Consider the following 19,187-nt stretch of genomic DNA (forward strand, 5'->3'; position numbering starts at 1 on the left):
TTCCAAAAAATTATATTAACAAGGATATGACGAGTGCACTAAACAGGAAAGCAACTTAAGAAATAAATCAACTGAACTTAAATTAAAAAGGCACTAATCCAACTAACTCATGAATACAGTACTACACTCTCAATCTTGGGTAAGAGAAATAAAATCATGAAATATTTTACGTGGTTTGTTTTTCTAATGGTATAAGCTAATCAGTCAGTTCTAAAACATTTTTAGAGTTTTACAGGATTGAGCAAACAAGTAAATAGGCTGATGTTGTGTGAAGTCAGGATTTACACTATGAAAGAAGGGACATGCACACAGAAGTGGAAGAAGGCAAGAACAAGCCTTGAGGGGATAGATTAGAATTGAAAGTATCTGTAAGAAACTCATAATTTCTAAATATGTCTATGTATATATGCATGCACATACACACATGTGTGTGTTTGTAGGTATATGTATGTATGAATATGTATATGTATGTGTGTATAAATATATATATACACATATAGACACACACGTGTATTTGTATTTTCTAGTCTGACTGCTCAATGTACCTCAAAGCTACCCCAGTACCGATGGGCACAATTAGTTTTCAGATCTTGGTTTCTAATAACATTTCCCATTAAAAAAAATCACGGCTCCTAGGAAAAAGAGCTGATTCCAGCTATGAGACAGGAAACGTGCAAGACAGGAAATGTGCAAGACAGCATGGGACATCTTGTCATACTAAACTAAACAGTAGGGAATTTCTCAATGACTACTAGTACTAGGGTCATGTCATAAAGCCACAGTAATTATCTTGGATAAATTCCTACTTGCTAATGCTAGGATAATCTTAGAACTAAAAAAAGAAGAATAGTATGAGTTATAAAATCATACAAAGTAATTTAATTAGAAGTTTAAAAGAAGAGAGTGCCAAGGGCACAGTCTACTATTCACCAGTTAGAATTAGAATTCATGATTTCTGTCTACTCTGATTTCAGGAGAATGATTGCTCTGGGATTTGAAGAAGCATTAGAAGCCTGTCAATAACATAGTACTATTGTTATCAGTGTTGTTATTGTTCTGTAAAAAGCTAAATTTTTTAAAAGGGAAGGAACTACGTTGGATTCCATCAGAAACTTGTGAAAATGTCCGGGACCACTTTAAGTTCTCAAGTTTATGTCTTAATTATCAAAATGATTCTTTGAAGCACAAAATATTATTCCTTCATCTGTACATGAGAAAACTGAGGGACAGAGAAGGTAATTAGTTTAACCAAAGTTATATGATTAATAACTGGCTGAGCTTGAATTCATACCCAAGAAGTTCAGCTCCAGAGCCTGAGCTCTAAACTACTACTTTTACTTCTTCCAGTAAATACAAGAAATACAAAAAGAATATAACTATAGAAAATAGAAGATATTTTAAAATTATAAGACAATATTTTATATATCTTTGTATCAAAAGTGATATAAGTCTAGAAAAAGTAAATAACGTTCTCACAAAATATATTACCAAATATATTTAATGAAATACAAAAAAACTTGAATAGACTAATATCCTCAGGGGAAAATACTGAAAATCTACTGCTAAAAATGTCATAAGGCTAAAGAGTTTTAGGGGAAATGTCTATGAAACCATCAAGGATTACAGAATATCTATGCTATATAACCTATAAAAAATTTAGAAAAAGACACATTTTTCTCCATTTCATTTTACAATGTTAACAGTACCCTGATGCCCAAACTAAAGAAGAACAGAACAAAAAATCGGCCATATCATTTACGATTGTATCATTGCAAACTGTATAAACTGAGATAGGTGAGATTATGTTGAAGTAACAAACAATTGTAAAATTCCAATGGCTTAAATACAAAGATCTATTTCCTGTCCCTACTCCATGTTCATTAAAGTTTACCTAGAGGTTCTGCTCAACATTATCACTTTGGAACTAGGGCTGATATAAATCTTACTATCTGCAACATTCCTAGCCACAGCAGCAAAGGAAAAGAGAGAATGAAGGGAAGCACACACTGGCCCCTAATGCTTCCACACATGACCAATTCATGATAAACTGACCTAAGGAAATCACATGGCCACATCTAAGTTAAGAAGTCAAGATGGTGACATCAGGAAGATGGCAGAACAGAAAACCCTAGACTCTCCTCCCCATGGAGATACCAATTCAACAACAATACAAGGACCAATTCTCTTTGTGAGAAATGCAGAGACCAGGTGAGAGGTTCCTGCAGAATGGGTTGAAGATGAACCAGCAATACAGAAGCCAGAAGGTAAATTTGTGATGCCCTCTAGCAATAATTCTTCCTCCTATCTCAGCACCACTAATCACGAGGAAAATGTCAGCTCCCAGCTTGCCCCTGGGAAGTGAAGAAAAGGACTAAAACATGTGTCCAAAGCTCAGACTTTTTGGGGGGCTACTGTGGGACTGGTTTCTGTCTGGATTGAATCTCAACACTGAGAGGAAAGGGCCTAAGGTTGGGAGCTGCTGAGAACAAAGGTGATAATATGAGCTAGTATACACTCAACGAGTATACATTCAATATGAGCTAGTATACAAGCAGGCAACCCCCCCCCCAATCCCAGCTTCTTCCTGGGGAGGAAAAGAATTGGAACATTCACCCACATTTCAGCTTTTCAGGGGGATGCCTGAGGCCCTAGCTTCTGTATTGCCTGTCTTGATGTACTAATGGGACCCAGAATATTCTAGTTGTTTAGGGACCACTAAGAACAAAGATGACAGTTTAGACTAGTATGCACTCAAAAGTCAAAGCTCCTCTCCCCAGCTCAGAACAATGCGTTTGAGAAAACAGTTTCAAGATTCTCCCTGGGGAAGGAAGGAGAAGACTCAAATATATGTCCAATGTTCAGACTTTTCAAAGAACTATGCCAAGGGACTGTTATCTGTCTTGTATCTCTCAGAGCACTGACCAGCCTCCACATACACTACAAGCCTGGGGACTTGTGAAAACAAAACCAACAAACAAACAAGAGTTGGGTGGTAGGCTGCTGCTCCACAGGGTCTGCAGAACAGCAGAGAGATACCAGAGGGAGCAAGAGATCATGAACTCCTGCAAAAAAGAGAACCCCTTCTAATTAAGAATTTACATACACAAGTCCAGGGAAGACACACCAACACAATAGGTGTGACAGGTTTCCAGAACCTCTAGCCTGGCTGAATGGAGAAGGTTTTCCTCTGTATGAATCCAGTCTGTAGAGAGGTGGTAGATTTTTCACATGTGCAGACATTAACACATAGTGTCAAGGAGCAAGAAGAAAGAAACATGGCCCAATAAAAGGCTCCAGAAACTTATCTTAAAGAAATGTATGTATATGAATTACCTGACAAAGATTTCAAAATGCCCATCATAGAAACTCTTAACTACCTCAGTAAAATGTTGCAAGAACAAAATGAGTATTTCAACAAAGAGATAGAAAATACTTCAAAAAACACCACACAAATTTTGGAGCTAAAAAATACAATAACTGAAATTTAAAATTCAGTAGAGGGGTTCAATACGAGATTTGATAAAACAGAAGAAAGAGTCAGCAAACTTGAAGACAGGTCATTTGAAATTATCCTATCATAGAAAGAAAAAAGATAAAAATGAAAAAGTAAAGAACTGAAAGGACAAATGGTACATTATAAAACAAACCAGTATACACATTACAGAGTCTCAGAAGAAGACAGAAAGGGAAAGAAAGTTTATTTGAAAATAATCACTTAAAACTCCCCAAATCTGGGAGATAAAATTGATACCCCGTTTGAAGAAAACTAAAGGTCTTCAAAAAGGAAACCTAAAGAATTTCACACCAAGGTACATTATAATCGAAGCATCAGAAGTCTAAAACAAAGAGAGAATTTTGAAATCAGTAAGAGAAAAGTGACTTCTCACATACAAGGAACCCCTACAATACTACCAACAGATTACTCAGCAGAAACCCTGAAGACAACAAAGGAGTGGGATGATATATTAAAAGTGCTGAAAGAAAAAAAAATCCTGCCAACTAATAATACTCTATCCAGCAAAACAATTCTTAAAAAACAAAGCCAAAATAAAGACTTTCCCAGATAAACAAAAGCTTGAGAGCTTATCACCACTAGACCTGCCCTATAAGGAATACCAGAGAGAGTCGTTCAAACTGAAATTAATGGAATCTAAACAGAAACACAAAAGTATACAAAACACAGACTATAAAAACATGTTAATAAATACAAAATATAAAAAAGATATAATTTGTGACAACAAGAACATTAAAAGGAGAGTAAAACAGTAGAGTTATTGTGTGAAATTGAAATCAAATTGTTGTCAATATAAAATAGACTGTTATAACTATAGAATGCTTTATGTAAGCCCTATAGTAACCACAAAGAAAATATCTATAAAAGATATGTAGGAAAAAATAAAGTAATGAAAATGAAAATTTTTAAAAATCAATAGAACAAAAAGGAAAGAGCAAGAGAGGAAAACAGAGACAGAAAGCTAAAAAGAGACCCAAAAAATTAACAAAATGATCAGAGTAAATCTTTCCCTATCAATAATGACTTTAAAAATACACTCCCCAGTCAAAAGATACCTATTTTTGACACACACACACACACAGAAAGATACCAATTTTTAAAAATTGAATCAATTTTTTAAAGACCCATCTATATGCCATCTATAAGAAAATAACTTTATGTTTAAAGACATAAACAGGCTGAAAGTGAAGTAATGAAAAAGATATTCCATAAAAATGCTAACTAAGTGAGAGAAAGAGTGACAAAACTTGTATCAGACAAAACAGACTTTAAAACAAAAACTATCAAAAGATACAAAGAAGGACATCATATAATAGTAAAAGGGCCAATTCATCAAGAAGATATGACACTTATAAATATATGTGCACCCAATATCAGAACCTCCAAACATATGAAGCAAACATTGACAGCTGAAATCCACAACAGTGGATTTCAATACCCATTTTCAATAATGGATAGAACATCCAAACAAAATATCAATAAGAAAACAGAGGAGTGATATCATCAAAATGGCAAAATAAGACTTTTCTACCCTCTTTTCCCCAAAGGACACTAAGTTTTACAATTACCCACAGATGAAAGTGTCTTTGTGGAAGTCTGGGAGTATAGCAGAGAAGTTCCGGCACAGTGTTGGAGCAACTACAACAACAAAAATCCAAGATTTGATGCAATAAAGAGGATAAGAAGACTAGTTTCTCTTTAACCACATCACTCCAAGGAAGCAAAGCTCAGTTCCAAGAGAGACTTTCTTGGCCTATGATTTCTCCCATGGGAGAAAGTGAGAGCATGTGAGTGAGTGACTGGCTTTCCCAGCTATTCAGGATGCTGCCAAAGAGCCCGACTTCTTTCTTATCCTATCCAGAAAGGTGAGGTTTACTGAAAAACTAGAAGGTAGGGAGGTGCTTGGAGAACAGCATCCAGGACTCTTGGAGGCATCAGAGGGATGTTAATCCTACTAACCACTTTGTGGAATCATCAGGAAGCCCATCCACAAGCCACCGGGAAAGCCTCACCTGTGGATACCCTCAAGTTGCCGTGGGCACCATCAACACTAAGTGTACCTCACACACACACACACACATACACACACGCCCCACATGGCTGGATCACTTTGTGTACACTCAGTGGGAGCAAGATTGAGCCTTTGTAGATAGTGAGCATGTTCAGAAAGCTTCCTCAATTCTGCCATATTGGGAGGAAGCACATAAAATTTTATCATTCAGCACCACTCTGGGGAAAGTAAACAAATGGGAGGGTGTCAGCACATAGCCTGGCTTTGTAGGACTGAGAGAAGGCATATAATCTTAAGAATTCCCCCTCCCTAAAAACGTGACAAGAAGTGTGGAGCAGGCACATCCCTAGAAAAAGCCTGAGAAAGCCCCAGAATACCAAGCAGATTGGACATATGAAGGTATGTCTCTCATTAAGCCAATAAGTAAAGACTGAAGGAGGGGCCTGCTTATTCAAATGCAAAGCCAGGAAAGCAAGATGCCAAGGTATACGAAAAATCAAGGAAACATGACGCCATCAAAGAAACAAATAATTCTCTAGTAACCAACCCCAAAGAAATGAATATCTACACTTAGCCTGAAAGATAATTCAAAAAAAATGTTTAAGGAATCTCAGTGAGCCACGAGAAAACACAGACAATCCAATAAAATCAGGAAAACAACACATGAACATAATAAGTTTAACAGAGTGACAGAAAACATAGTAGAGAATCAAACAGAAATTCTGGAGCTGAAGAATACAATTAATGAAATGAAAGATATAATAAAGAGCATCAACATCAGAATGGATCAAGCTAAAGAAAAAAAATCTGTGAAGTAGAAGATGGATTGTTTTAAATTATCCAGTAAAAGGAAAACAACAACAACAGAAGAATAAGAAAGACTGAAGAAAGCCTACCTGAACTATGGTATACCATTAAAAGAATCCATGCATTATTGGAATTTCAGGAGAAGAGTGGGAGAAAGGGTAGAAAGCTTATTTTAAAGTAATGGTTGAGAACGTCCCATCTGGAGAGAGATTTGGACATCCAGGTTCATGAGCTAATAAGTCACCCCAAAATTTCAACCCCAAATGATCATTTCTAAGACATTATCTAAATAATGTCTAAAATCAAAGACAAATAGAGAATTTTAAAGCCAGCAATAGAAAAAAAAATTGCTCATATACAAGGGAGTCCTCATAAGGCTATCTGTGGATTTCACAGCAGAAGCCTTGTGGGCCAGAAGATAGTGGGATAATATATTCAGAGTTCTGAAAGAAAAAAAAAAAAAACTTGCAACCAAGAATATTTTAACTGGTAAAGATATCTGTCAAAACTGAAGGATAAACTGTCACAGACAAACAAAAGCTGAGGAAGTCAATCATCACTAGACTTGCATTACATTAGAAATGCTAAAAAAAAGTTATTCAACGTGAAATGAAAGAATGCTAATTAGTAACACATGAACATATAATAACACTAATAGATATATAGGCAAACTCAGAAAACTCTAATACTGTAATATGGTGGTGTGTTAATCACTCAGCTCTAGTATGAAAGTTACAGGACAAAATTATTAAAAATAAGTATAGTTATAATAATTTGATAATGGATACATAATACAAAAAGAGGTAAACTGTTACATCAAAAACATAAAATATTGGGGGGTAGTAGAAGGGTAGCATTTCTATATGTAATCAAAGCTAAGACATTATCAGCTTAAAAAGATTGTTATATCTGAAATATGTTTTATGTAAGCCTCATGAAAATGACAAGCAAAATCCTACAGTTGATACATAAAAAATAAAGAAAAGGGAATCAAAGTGTACCACTACAGACAATCATTAATTCACAAAGGGAGGCAGCAAGAGAGGAAGAAAAGAACATGGGAAATACAAAATAACCAGAAAACAATAAGACACATTAGCAAGTCCTTGCCTCTCAATAAATATTTTAAATGTAAATGGAATAAATTCACTAATCAAAATGTTCAAAGTGGCTGAGTGGATAAATAAAAAAATAAGATTCAACTACATGCTGCCTCCATGAGACTCACTTCATCTTTAAGGACACATAGGCTCAAAGTGAAAAGATGAAGAAGACATTCTATGCAACATGGACACCAAAAGAGCAGGTATAGCTATACTCATATCAGACAAAATAGACTTTAACTCAAAAACTGTAACAAGAGACAAAGAAGGTAATTATATGATGATAAAGGGGTCAATTCATCAAGAAAATAAAACAATAAATATAAATGCTCCCAACATCAGAGCACCTAAACATGTTAAGCAATACTAACAGATCTGAAGGGAAAAAAGAGAAAATAGTTCTGTTGAAGAAGGGCACTTCAGCACATCACTTTCAACAATGGATAGATCATCTAGACAGAAAATCAATACGGAAACATTGAATTTGAACTATACGTTAGACCAACGAGCTCTAAAAGACATATACAAAACATTCCACCAATAGCAGCAGCAGAATATACATGCTTTTCAAGAACACACAGAACATTCTCCAGAGTAGATCATATGATAGGTAACAAAACAAATCTTAGCAAATTTAAGAACACTGAAATCATACCAAGTATGTTTTCTGAACCCAATGGTTGCAGAAAAGAAATCAATAACAGGAGAAAAACTGGAAAATTCACAGGTAAGGCAAATCAAACAATACACTCTCAAATAACCAGTGAGTCAAAGAACAAATGGAGATAAAATAAAAATTATCTTGAAAAAAAAGAAAATAAAAACAACATGCCAAAATTTATGGGATGCATCAAAAGCAGTTCTAAGAAGAAAGTTTAAAGTAATAAACATCTATATTTAGAAAAAAGATCTCAAACAACCTAACTTTACAACTAAGTACTAGAAAAAGAAGAAAAAAATCCAAGCCCAAAGTTATCAGAAGAAAGGAAATAAATATCAAAGCAGAAAGAGACTAGAAGAATAATACAAAAATCAATAAAGTAACAGCTGTTTTTTTTTAAAGTTAAACAAAATTGAGAAACCTTTCAACTGAGAAATAATAAAACAAAGACTCAAGCAAATAAAAAATCAAAGAGGAGAAATTATAATGGACACCACAGAAATAAAAAAGATAAGAATACTATAAAAACTGTACATCACCATTGGATAATCAAGAAGAAACTGATAAATTACAAGAAACATACAGTCTATCAACACTGAATCATGGAGAAACAGAAAATCTGAACAAACCAATTAATACTAAGGAGACTGAATCAGTAATAAAAACCTCCCATCAAAGAAAAACTCAGGGTTAGATGGTTTACTGGTGAATTCTATGAAACATTTAGAGAAGAATTAATACCAACCCTTCAAAAAGTTTTCCAAAAACTGAAGATGAGAAAACACTCCCTAATTCATTTTATGAGGTCAGCATTACCCTGATACCAAAGCCAGATAAGAATACTACAAGAAAAGTTCTCAACAAATTGAGCATAGAAGAAACATCCCTCAACATAATAAAAGCTATATGACAAGCCCATATTAACATCATAGAAACCAAACTCACAGAAACCAAGAGTAAAATGGTGGTTACCATGGGCTTGTAAGTGGGGGAAATGGGAAGATATTGGCCAAAGGGTACACATTTCCAGGTATAAGATAAATAAGTTCTGAGGAGCTAATGTACAGCCTGGTGACTATAGTTAATGACAGTGTATTACATACTTGAAAGTTATTAAAAGAGTAGATCTTAAATGTTCTTACCACAAAAAATATTTCAGATGATTGATGTGTTAACTAACCTTATTGTGGCAATTATTTTGCAATATATGTGTGTATGATTACCATGTTTTATTCCTTAAACTTACAAAATGTTACATGTCAATTATATCGCAATAAAGCTGCGGGGTGTAAGAGGGTGAAAATAAAGGAAACAGAAGTCTTATATGTTAATCATACCTGAATAACAAATAAATAAATTAAAGAAAATCGGTCAAGAAAATAAACAATAGAAAGCCAGTCTGTAAAGAGAAGGAGAGGAAATAGTTTTTTCAAATATGTGGATAGCAACACAGGTGTCGAGGAACAACAAGAAACAGGGAAATATGACCCCAAAAAAGGAACAAAAAAAGTCTCTGGAAAACAACTCTATAAAGTTGTTGAGGATTTCAACACCGCTATTAGTCCAACAAACGTACATACATTTCACCCAGCAGCAGAATACACATTATTCTTAAGTACACACAGAACCATCTCTAGGATAGATTACATGTTAGGTCAAAAACAAGTCTTAACAAATCTAAGAAGACTGAAATCTTCAAGTATATTTTCCTACCACAGTGGAATGACACCACAAATTAATAGCAAAGGGAGGTCCCTGGTGGTCCAGTGATTAAGATTCAGTGCTCCCAATGCAGGGGGCCTGGGTTCAATCTCTGGTCAGGGAACTGGATCTCACAGGCTGCAACTAAGAGCCCGCATGCCATGACGAAAATCCCACATGCCGCAACGAACATCCTGTGTACCGCAACTAAAAGATCCTGCATGCCGCAACTAAAAAGATCCCACATGCCACAACGAAGATCTCACACACAGCAACAAAGATCTTGCATGCCACAACTAAGACACAGGGCAGCCAAATAAATAAATAAATATTAAAAAGACAGAAATTAATAGCAAAAAAATTGGAGAATTCACAAAGATGTGGAATCTAAATACACACTTTTAAACAACCAGTGAATCAAAAACAAGCCAAAAGGGAAAGTAGAACAAACCCACACATATATGGTCAATTAATTTATGACAAAGGAACCAAGAATATACAATGGGAAAAGGACAGTCTCTTCAATAAATGATGCTGGGAAAACTGGAAAGCCATGTGCAAAAGAATGAAATTGACTACCATCTTACACCATACACAATTAACTCAAAACTTGATGTAAGACTTAAAATGATAAAACTCCTAGAAGAAAACATAGGCAGTAAGCTCCTTGACATTGGTCTTGGAAATGATTTTTGCGGTTTGACAATAATATCAAAGGCAAAAAAAGCAAATATAAACAAGTAGGACTACATCAAACTGGAATGCTCTGGCAAAGCAAAAATCCAACAACAAAACAAAAGGGCAACCTATCAAATGAGAGAAAATATTTGCAAATCATGTATCTGATAAGGGGTTAATATGTAATATATGTGAAAAACTCATACAACTCAATAGCAAAACAACAAAAACTAATCTGATTAAAAAATGGGCAGAGGATCTGAATAGATATTTTTCCTAAAAAGATATACAGATGGCCAAAAGGTACATGAAAAGAGTCTCAACATCACTAATCATTAGAGAAATGCAAATCAAAACCACAACATAATGTACAGCATGATGACTATAATTAAAATACTGTATTCAATATCTGAAAGTTTGCTAAGAGAGTAGATTTTTAAAGTCCTCACCACAAGAAAAAATGTTTTGTAACTGTGCATGGTGATGGATGTTAACTAGACATATTGTGGTGATCATTTCACAATATACACAAATATCAAATCATTATGTTGTTAAAGACCTAAATGTAAGACTGGATACTATTTATAAAACTCCTAGAGGAAAATATGGGCAGAACACTCTCTGACATAAATTGCATCAATATTTTTCTGGATCTGTCTTCTACAGTAATGGAAATAAAAGCAAAAATAAACAAATGGGACCTAATTAAATTTGAAAGTCTCTGCATAGTAAAGGAAACCATAAACCAAATGAATACACAACCTACAGGATGGGAGAAAATATTTGCAAACGATGCAAGCAACACAGGATTAATTTCCAAAATATATAAACAGCTCATATAGCTTAATATCAAAAAACCAAACAAGCTAATCAAAAAAGGGCAGAAGACCTAAATAGACATTTCTTCAAAGAAGTTATACAGATGGCCACCACACACAGAAAAAGATATTCAACACTGTTAATTACTAGAGAAATGCAAATCAAAACTACAATGAGGTATCACATCACATCAGTCAAAGTGGCCATCATCAAAAAGTCTACAAATAATAAATGCTGGACAGGGTGTGGAGAAAAGGGAACCCTCCTACACTGTTGGTGGGAATGTAAACTGGTAAAGCCACTATGGAGAACAGTCTGGAGGACCCTTCAAAAACTAAAAATAGAGTTACCATATGATCTAGCAATCACACTCCTGGGCATATATCTGGAAAGGACAAAAACTCTAATTCAAAAAGATACATGGACCCCAATGTTCACACCAGCACTATTTACAACAGCCAAGACATGGAAGCAACCTAAATGTCCATCGACAGAATGGATAAAGAGGTGGTGTGTATATATGTATGCGTGTGCACACACACACACACACACACAATGGAATATTAGTCATAAAAAAAGAATGAAATAATGCCATTTGTAGCAACATGGATGGACCTACAGATTATCATACTAAGTGAAGTAAGTCAGACAGAGAAAGACAAATATCATATGATCTTACTTATTTGTGTAATCTTTTAAAATGATACAAATGAACTTATTTACAAAACAGAAACAGACTCACAGACATGGAAAACAAACTTATGGTTAACAAAGAGAAAAGGTAGGGAGAGATAAATTTGGAATTTGGGATTAGTAGATACACATTACTATATATAAAATAGATAAAAAAGGGCTAACTGGGCTTCCTTGGTGGCACAGTGGTTGACAGTCTGCCTGCCGATGCAGGGGACATGGGTTCATGCCCAGGTCCGGGAAGATCCCACATGCCGCGGAGCGGCTGGGCCCGTAAGCCATGGCTGCTGAGCCTGCGCATCCGGAGCCTGTGCTCCGCAACGTGAGAGGCCACAACAGTGAGAGGCCCGTGTACTGCCAAAAACAAGGGCTAACTGTATAGCACAAGGAACTATGTTCAATATCTTATAATAACCTATAATGGAAAAGAATCTGAAAAAGGATATATGTGTGGGGCTTCCCTGGTGGCGCAGTGGCTGAGAATCCGCCTGCCAATGCAGGGACATGGGTTCGAGCCCTGGTCTGGGAAGATGCCACATGCTGCAAAGCAACTAAGCCCATGTGCCACAACTACTGAACTGTGCTCTAGAGCCTGTGAGCCACAACTACTGAGCTCGCGTGCTACAACTACTGAAGCCCACACGTCAAGAGCCTGTGCTCCACAACAAGAGAAGCCACCATGATGAGAAACCTGCACACTGCAATGAGAAGCCCGTGCACCACAATGAAGAGCAGCCCCCACTCACCGCAACTAGAGAAAGCCTGTGCACAGCAATGAAGACCCAACACAGTCAAAAATAAATAAATAAAATAGATTAAAAAAGAAAAGAATATATGTGTGTATGTGTGTATACACATACACACACATACATATATATATATCTGAATCACTTTGCTGTACACCAGAAACTAACATAACATTGTAAATCAACGATAATTCAATAAAAAAATTTAAATTAAAAAATCATTATGTTGTATATTTGAAATTAATGTTATATATTAACCAATTATATTTCAATAAAAAGCCATAAAAAAGAATAAAGTACCTATGAATAAATTTAACCAAGGAGGTCAAATATCTGCACACTGAAAACTATAAGACACTTATCTCAGATAACCAATCATCACAGGTGAAAGTGTAGAGGCACTCTCAGTTCAAAGCACAAAAGAAGAGTGATACTCCTGCACTCTACATCACAACCATTTAATTTGATTTTGGAAGTTCCGGCCAATGCAATAAGACATGGGTTGGTTATAAAAGCTATACATGTTGGAAAAGAAGAATAAACTTACATTTAAAAATATATATTATACATCAAACACCCAAAAAACTTAGCTAAAATATTACTTATTTATAACACAAATCATCTGTTTTCCTGCTTATACCCTGATGAATTTTTGGTATAATATTATGTTAAGAATTCATAATGCCATATACTGTTATTTGGTTGAGACAAAGCTATCACTTCCCTTTACAAAAATTTTAGTTAAGACAGACTGAGTAATATGTTAACTCACCAAATTAACTTTTACGTATTGGTCAATATATTTGTATATTATCTCATGACTGTCTAAGAAGTTATTTCTACATTTAGTAATGTTCTCACTTCATTTACTTATAATACGGGAACACACAATCATTAACATTTTTATCTTACAAAACAGAAAATCTTTTTACCTTGAAATTCTCTTGCTTCTTCGTAAGTTTGCTTTTTAATCTTACTTCGTAAATTCTCTTCTAAAATATCAGCCTTAATTACAAAAGTTAAAATAAGTAATTAAAAATCATACATCTTAGAACTCTAATTACCTTCTTTTATATCTACAATGTCATTACAGCAACATTTTACTTTTCATTATTTCCTGAATGTATTAAATTTAAAACTGAGAACAATTAATGGATCTGAGAGACATTTGGGAACACTTAATGGTGTGGAGGGACCCACCAAGCAATATTGTGATTCTTCCTCATAAATAATTCCAAATACATCATGTTAATAATTTTTTATTATGATTCTAGTTTAGATTTATATTTTCACCTGATTCAATCTCTAGAGAAACTCAAATGGCTTTAAAAATTATTTTTATAAGGCCACTTTAATAATTTACATGATAAAAAAATTGTGAATATATGTTAAATATGTACAGCAATTTGATCATTTCCTTTTTTCCCCAAATTTTAAAATAAGAATTTTCTAGGGCTTCCCTGATGGCGCAGTGGTTGAGAGTCCGCCTGCCGATGCAGGGGACACGGGTTCGTGCCCCGGTCCGGGAAGATCCCACATGCCGCGGAGCGGCTGGGCCCGTGGGCCATGGCTGCTGAGCCTGTGCGTCCGGAGCCTGTGCTCCGCAACGGGAGAGGCCACAACAGTGAGAGGCCCGCGTACCTCAAAAAAAAAAAAAAAAAAATCCTAAATATAAAACAGATTGTATCAAAAGACAAACTTTTTATTCCACTTAAATAAGAAAATATTGATGTTTTTAATTAACATTTATTCAAAATATTGAAGGAGTATAGCAATTAAAATAAGTAGCTTTCAAGTTATTGTACTGTATCTTACCTTTGAGATGTCAGTAGCCAGAGTCTTCATTTTAACAAAAGGGGGTGAAACGAATGATGCTGTCGCTGTTTCATTCCCTTGAAGCAATGTTCCAACAGACTGTGAATCTTGAACTTCTTTGCTCAATAATATTCTTGTAAGTGATTTATCATGGGTCTTTGATGAAAGTAGATGGGACAGATCTTCATCAGTTAAAATTTCATTTGAAGTGTTTAAAAAAGGTGATCCATCTTGAGACTTGAGGATCTGTGAAAGATCTGAAATAGCAGGGCTAGCTCTTTCCTTCTCTGAGCTTTAGAATTACGAAACATCTGCTATTAGATTATATGAACAACATATATTTAGTTACATTTGTAACTAAAGAATCATTTTCATAATCTATAAGAATAGTAAATAAGCAATTATAATTATTCAGTAATAGTAATACAAATGTGAAATTGATGCTAGATAACAGGCTAAGGATAATATATCTCCTGGGTTTTAAAAGGCACACAGAGGCTCAGCTTGGCCAAGATGGCAGAGTAGGAACACCCTGAGCTCACCTCCTCTAATGGGCACACTAAAATGACAACTATTTACAGAGCAACCATTGATGAGAAAAACTGGATGATTAGCAGAAAAGATCTTCTACTAAAGATACAAAGAAGGAACCACAACAAGACAGGTCAGAGGGGTGGAATCACAGTACAGTCAAGATCCATAGCCCCAAGTGAGTAACCCACAATGGGAGGATAATTACAATGGCAGAGGTTATCCCTGAGAAACAGGAGGTCCAAGCCCCACACTGGGCTTCCCAGCCCAGGAGTCCTACACCAAGAAGACAAGCCCCCAGAATATCTGGCTTTGATGGTCAACAGGGCTTACTTTTGGGAAAGTCACAAGGCTATGGGAAATAGAGACTCTACTCTTAAAGGGCACAAACACCATCTCACGTGGTCCAGGAGTCATGGTAGAAGCAATAATTTGAAAGGCGCCTGAGTCAGACCCACCTGCTGATCTTGGAGAGCCTACCAGAAAGTCAGGAGGCAACTGGAGCTCACCATGGGGGACACATCAAATGGTGTCAGCCATTTTGGGGAGCTCTTTCTACCACATGGACACTGGTAGAACAAATGTCACTTTGGAATACTCCCTCTAGCTTATTAGCACTGGGACCCAGCCCTGGCCACCAGACTGTCAGAACCGGAACCAAGGTTCTCAGGCCAAGTAACTAGCCAGGCAGGGACATACCCACTAGCTGCCTTAAGATGCCCTGAGCCCACAGCCACCCTGGGACATAGCCCTATCCACCAGCAGGCAGACACCAGCCCTGGGACCCCCTGGGCCCTAGCCCCACCCACTAGCAGACGAACACCAGGTATTAGCCACCTCAGGCCCATCAGCCAGCTGCCCAGACACTGGCCCCACCCACCACCAGACTGAAACAAGCTTCAGGACACCCCAGACCTTACAGCTAGCTATGTCATGAACCAGCCCTGCCCATCAGCAGTCTGACACCACTTCCGGTACCCCTAGGTCCAACAGCCAGAGACACCAGGACCTACCAGTGGCCTACCAGTGGGTCAGAACTAGGCCCAGGATGTGGATTCACATACTGGTGGGTGGGCACCAGCCCTGGGACCCCTTGAGCCCTGACCCACACCACCAGTGGGCAAATGCCAGCCCAGGATCATCACAACCCTGCAGCCTACCTTATCAGGATTCAGCTGCCCACCAGGAGGCCAGCACCTGTGCTGCAACCCCTGGGTCCTGGACCTACTCACCAGCAGGCCAACATCAGCACTGGGACACCATGGGCTCCGTAGCCAGTGGCTCTGGGATCTAGCCCAACCTACCAGTGAGTAAACACCAGCTTTGGGACTCCCAGGGACCTACAGCCAGAGACCCAGGACTTACCCAGGATTCAGCTCTGCCCACCAGTGAGCCAGCACTAGCCCTAGGACACCTCGGGCCCCAGCCCTGCCTATCAGCACACTGACACCAGCTCCAGGACCCCAAGACCTGGTGCCATCCACCAACAGGCCAACACCAGTTATGAGACACTTTGGACCCCTCAGCCAGCCCTGTCAGGAACCAGCCCCACATGGCAGCAGGCTGACACTAGATCTGGGAATACCAGCCCAGCAAACACCCAACCCAGAACACAGCTCTGCCCACCAGTGGGCCAGGACTAGCCCTAAAAGCCCCCAGGGTTCCACAGCCAGCTACCTCATGACACAGCCCTGTCAACCAATGGCTGAGAGCCTCCACACATGGCAAGGCCTGGCAACCAACCAGACCAGGGCCCAGCCACACCTAGGAGACTACTCATGGTAGTCAGCCTGCCCACATAGGGGTCACTCCTAGAACAGACAGCTCTGGTGACCAGAGGGGAGTGTGCTGCTGGGACGCATAGGATGTCTCCTACAAAAGGCTCCTTCTCCAAGATACACAGAAAGAAAAACAGAAAACTAGGCAACATGAGGCAACAGAGGATCATGTTCCAAACGAAGGAACAAGATAAAGTCCCAGAGGAAGAACTAAGTTAAATGGAAATAGGCAATCTACCCAACAAAAAGTTCAAGGTAATAATCATGAAAATAATCAAACAACTTGGGAGAAGAATGAACACAGTGAGAAGCTTAACAAAGTTAGAAGATAAAAAGAAGAACCAAATAGAGCTGAAAAATACAATACCTAAAATGAAAAATACACTACAAGGAATCAATAGGAGATTAAATGATACAGAGAAATGGAACAGTGAGCTGGAAAAGGAATAATGAAAAGAAAAAAGAATAAAAAAGAAATCAAGACAGTTTAAAAGACCTCTGAGACAACATCAAGTCTATTAACATTGGCATTAGAGGCATTCCTGAAGGAGAAGGGAGAAAAAGGGGCAAAGGACATAATTGAAGGCATAATAGCTGAAAACTTCCCTAGCCTGGGAAGGGAAATGCACATCAAGGTCCAGGAAGCACAGAGAGTCCCAAACACAATCATCCCAAAGAGGACCATACCAAGACACACTGTAATTAAAATGAGAAAATATAAGATGAAGAGCGAATATTAAAAGCAAGGGAGAAGCAACAAGTTAGGTACAAGGCAATTCCTGTAAGTCTATCAGCTAACTTTTCAGCAGAAACTCTATAGGCCAGATGGGAGTGGCATGGTATATTTTAAATGATGAAAGGGAAAACCTACAACAAGAAATGCTCTACCCCACAAGGCTTTCTTTCAGATTTGATGGAGAGAGCAAAAGTTTTACAACCAAGTAAAAGGAAGGAGTTCAGCATCACCGAACTAGCATTATGAGAAATGTTAAGGGAACTTCTCCATGTGAAAAAGGAAAGACAACAACTAGAAACATAAAAAGTACAAAAGGAAAAAGCTCATTGATAAAGGCAAATATACAGTAAAGGTAGTAAATCAACCACACACAAAGTTAGTAGGAAGGTTAAAATACAAAAGTAGTAAAATTATCTATATTCACAATAAGCATTTAAGGGATACACAAAACAAACAGATGTAAAAGATGATGTCATAAACAGTAATCATGGGGGAAAGGAAGTAAAAACACAGGGTTGTTAAAATTCATTTGAAATTAAGAAATCAGAAATTGGAAATAATCATATATATATTGAGAGATTCCTATATATAAATCTCATGGTAACCTCAAACCAAAAACCTATTATAGACACACACACAAAGAGAAAAGAATCCAAACATGACACTAAAGATTGTCATCAAATCACAAAAGAACAAAAGAAGAAAGGGGAAAAAGACCTACAAATCCAAAACAATTAACAAAATGGCAATAAGAACATACTAATCAATAATCACACTAAATGTAAACAGAATAAATGCCCCAATCAAAAGACACAGACTGACTGAATGGATACAAAAACTATATATATGGCTACAAGAGACTCACTTCAGATCTAAGACATACAACAGACTGAAAATGAGGGGATGTAAAAAGGTATTCCATGTAAAATGGAAAGCAAAAGAAAGCTGGGGTAACAATACTTATATCAAAAATAAATAGACTTAGAGATTATAACAAGAAAGAAAGAAGGGCATTAAATAATGATAAAGGGATCAATCCAAGAAGGTAAAACAATTGTAAATATATATGCACCCAACATAGGAGCACCTAAATACATAAAGCAAATATTAATAAACATAAAGAGAGAAATTGGCAGTAACACAATAACAGTAGGGGACTTTAACATCCCACTCATATAAATGGACAGATGATCCAGACAGAAAATCAATACGGAAACACTGACTTAGATTACTCATTAGACCACTACTACATTAGACCACATGGACTTGTTTCTACTCCCTCATGCTGCAGCATGAGTCCCAATAAAGCCTTGCCTCAATTTCTTGTCTGACCTCATCAATTTCTATTCATTAAAGAGTCCAAGGACCCTGGTCAGCAACAGTATCTCACAGAAAGGAGCCCATACACTCGTCTAGAGCCCCAGTTTTTTGACTGCTGCCCAGGACACCTCTAGTTTGCCCAGTTCTGGGGGCCAGCAGGGCTTACACTTGCAGTCACATGGGGCTGTACATATTTGCATCCTTTAAAAGCTATTAGCGGAGGGTCTCACTTCAAATCAGCCTGAATCTAGGAATGAGATCTCCCCTCTAAGAC

At 37.1% G+C, this 19,187-nt stretch overlaps 1 protein-coding gene across 1 annotated transcript in view; it reads right to left on the reverse strand.

Annotated features, from left to right (window-relative positions):
• CCDC7 (coiled-coil domain containing 7) overlaps positions 1–19,187 on the reverse strand; it is a gene marked incomplete at both ends in the record, with an annotated part of 247,453 nt that overhangs the window by 128,459 nt on the left and 99,807 nt on the right. Inside the window, 2 exons of the mRNA XM_082681635.1 lie at positions 13,666–13,738; positions 14,549–14,794. Coding sequence (XP_082537761.1) covers positions 13,666–13,738; positions 14,549–14,794 — 319 coding nt within the window. The remainder of the gene's footprint in view (positions 1–13,665; positions 13,739–14,548; positions 14,795–19,187) is intronic.

This window comes from Grampus griseus (genome assembly GCF_964374135.1).
Source record: "Grampus griseus genome assembly, chromosome: 2".
NCBI classification, from domain to species: Eukaryota; Metazoa; Chordata; class Mammalia; order Artiodactyla; family Delphinidae; genus Grampus; species Grampus griseus.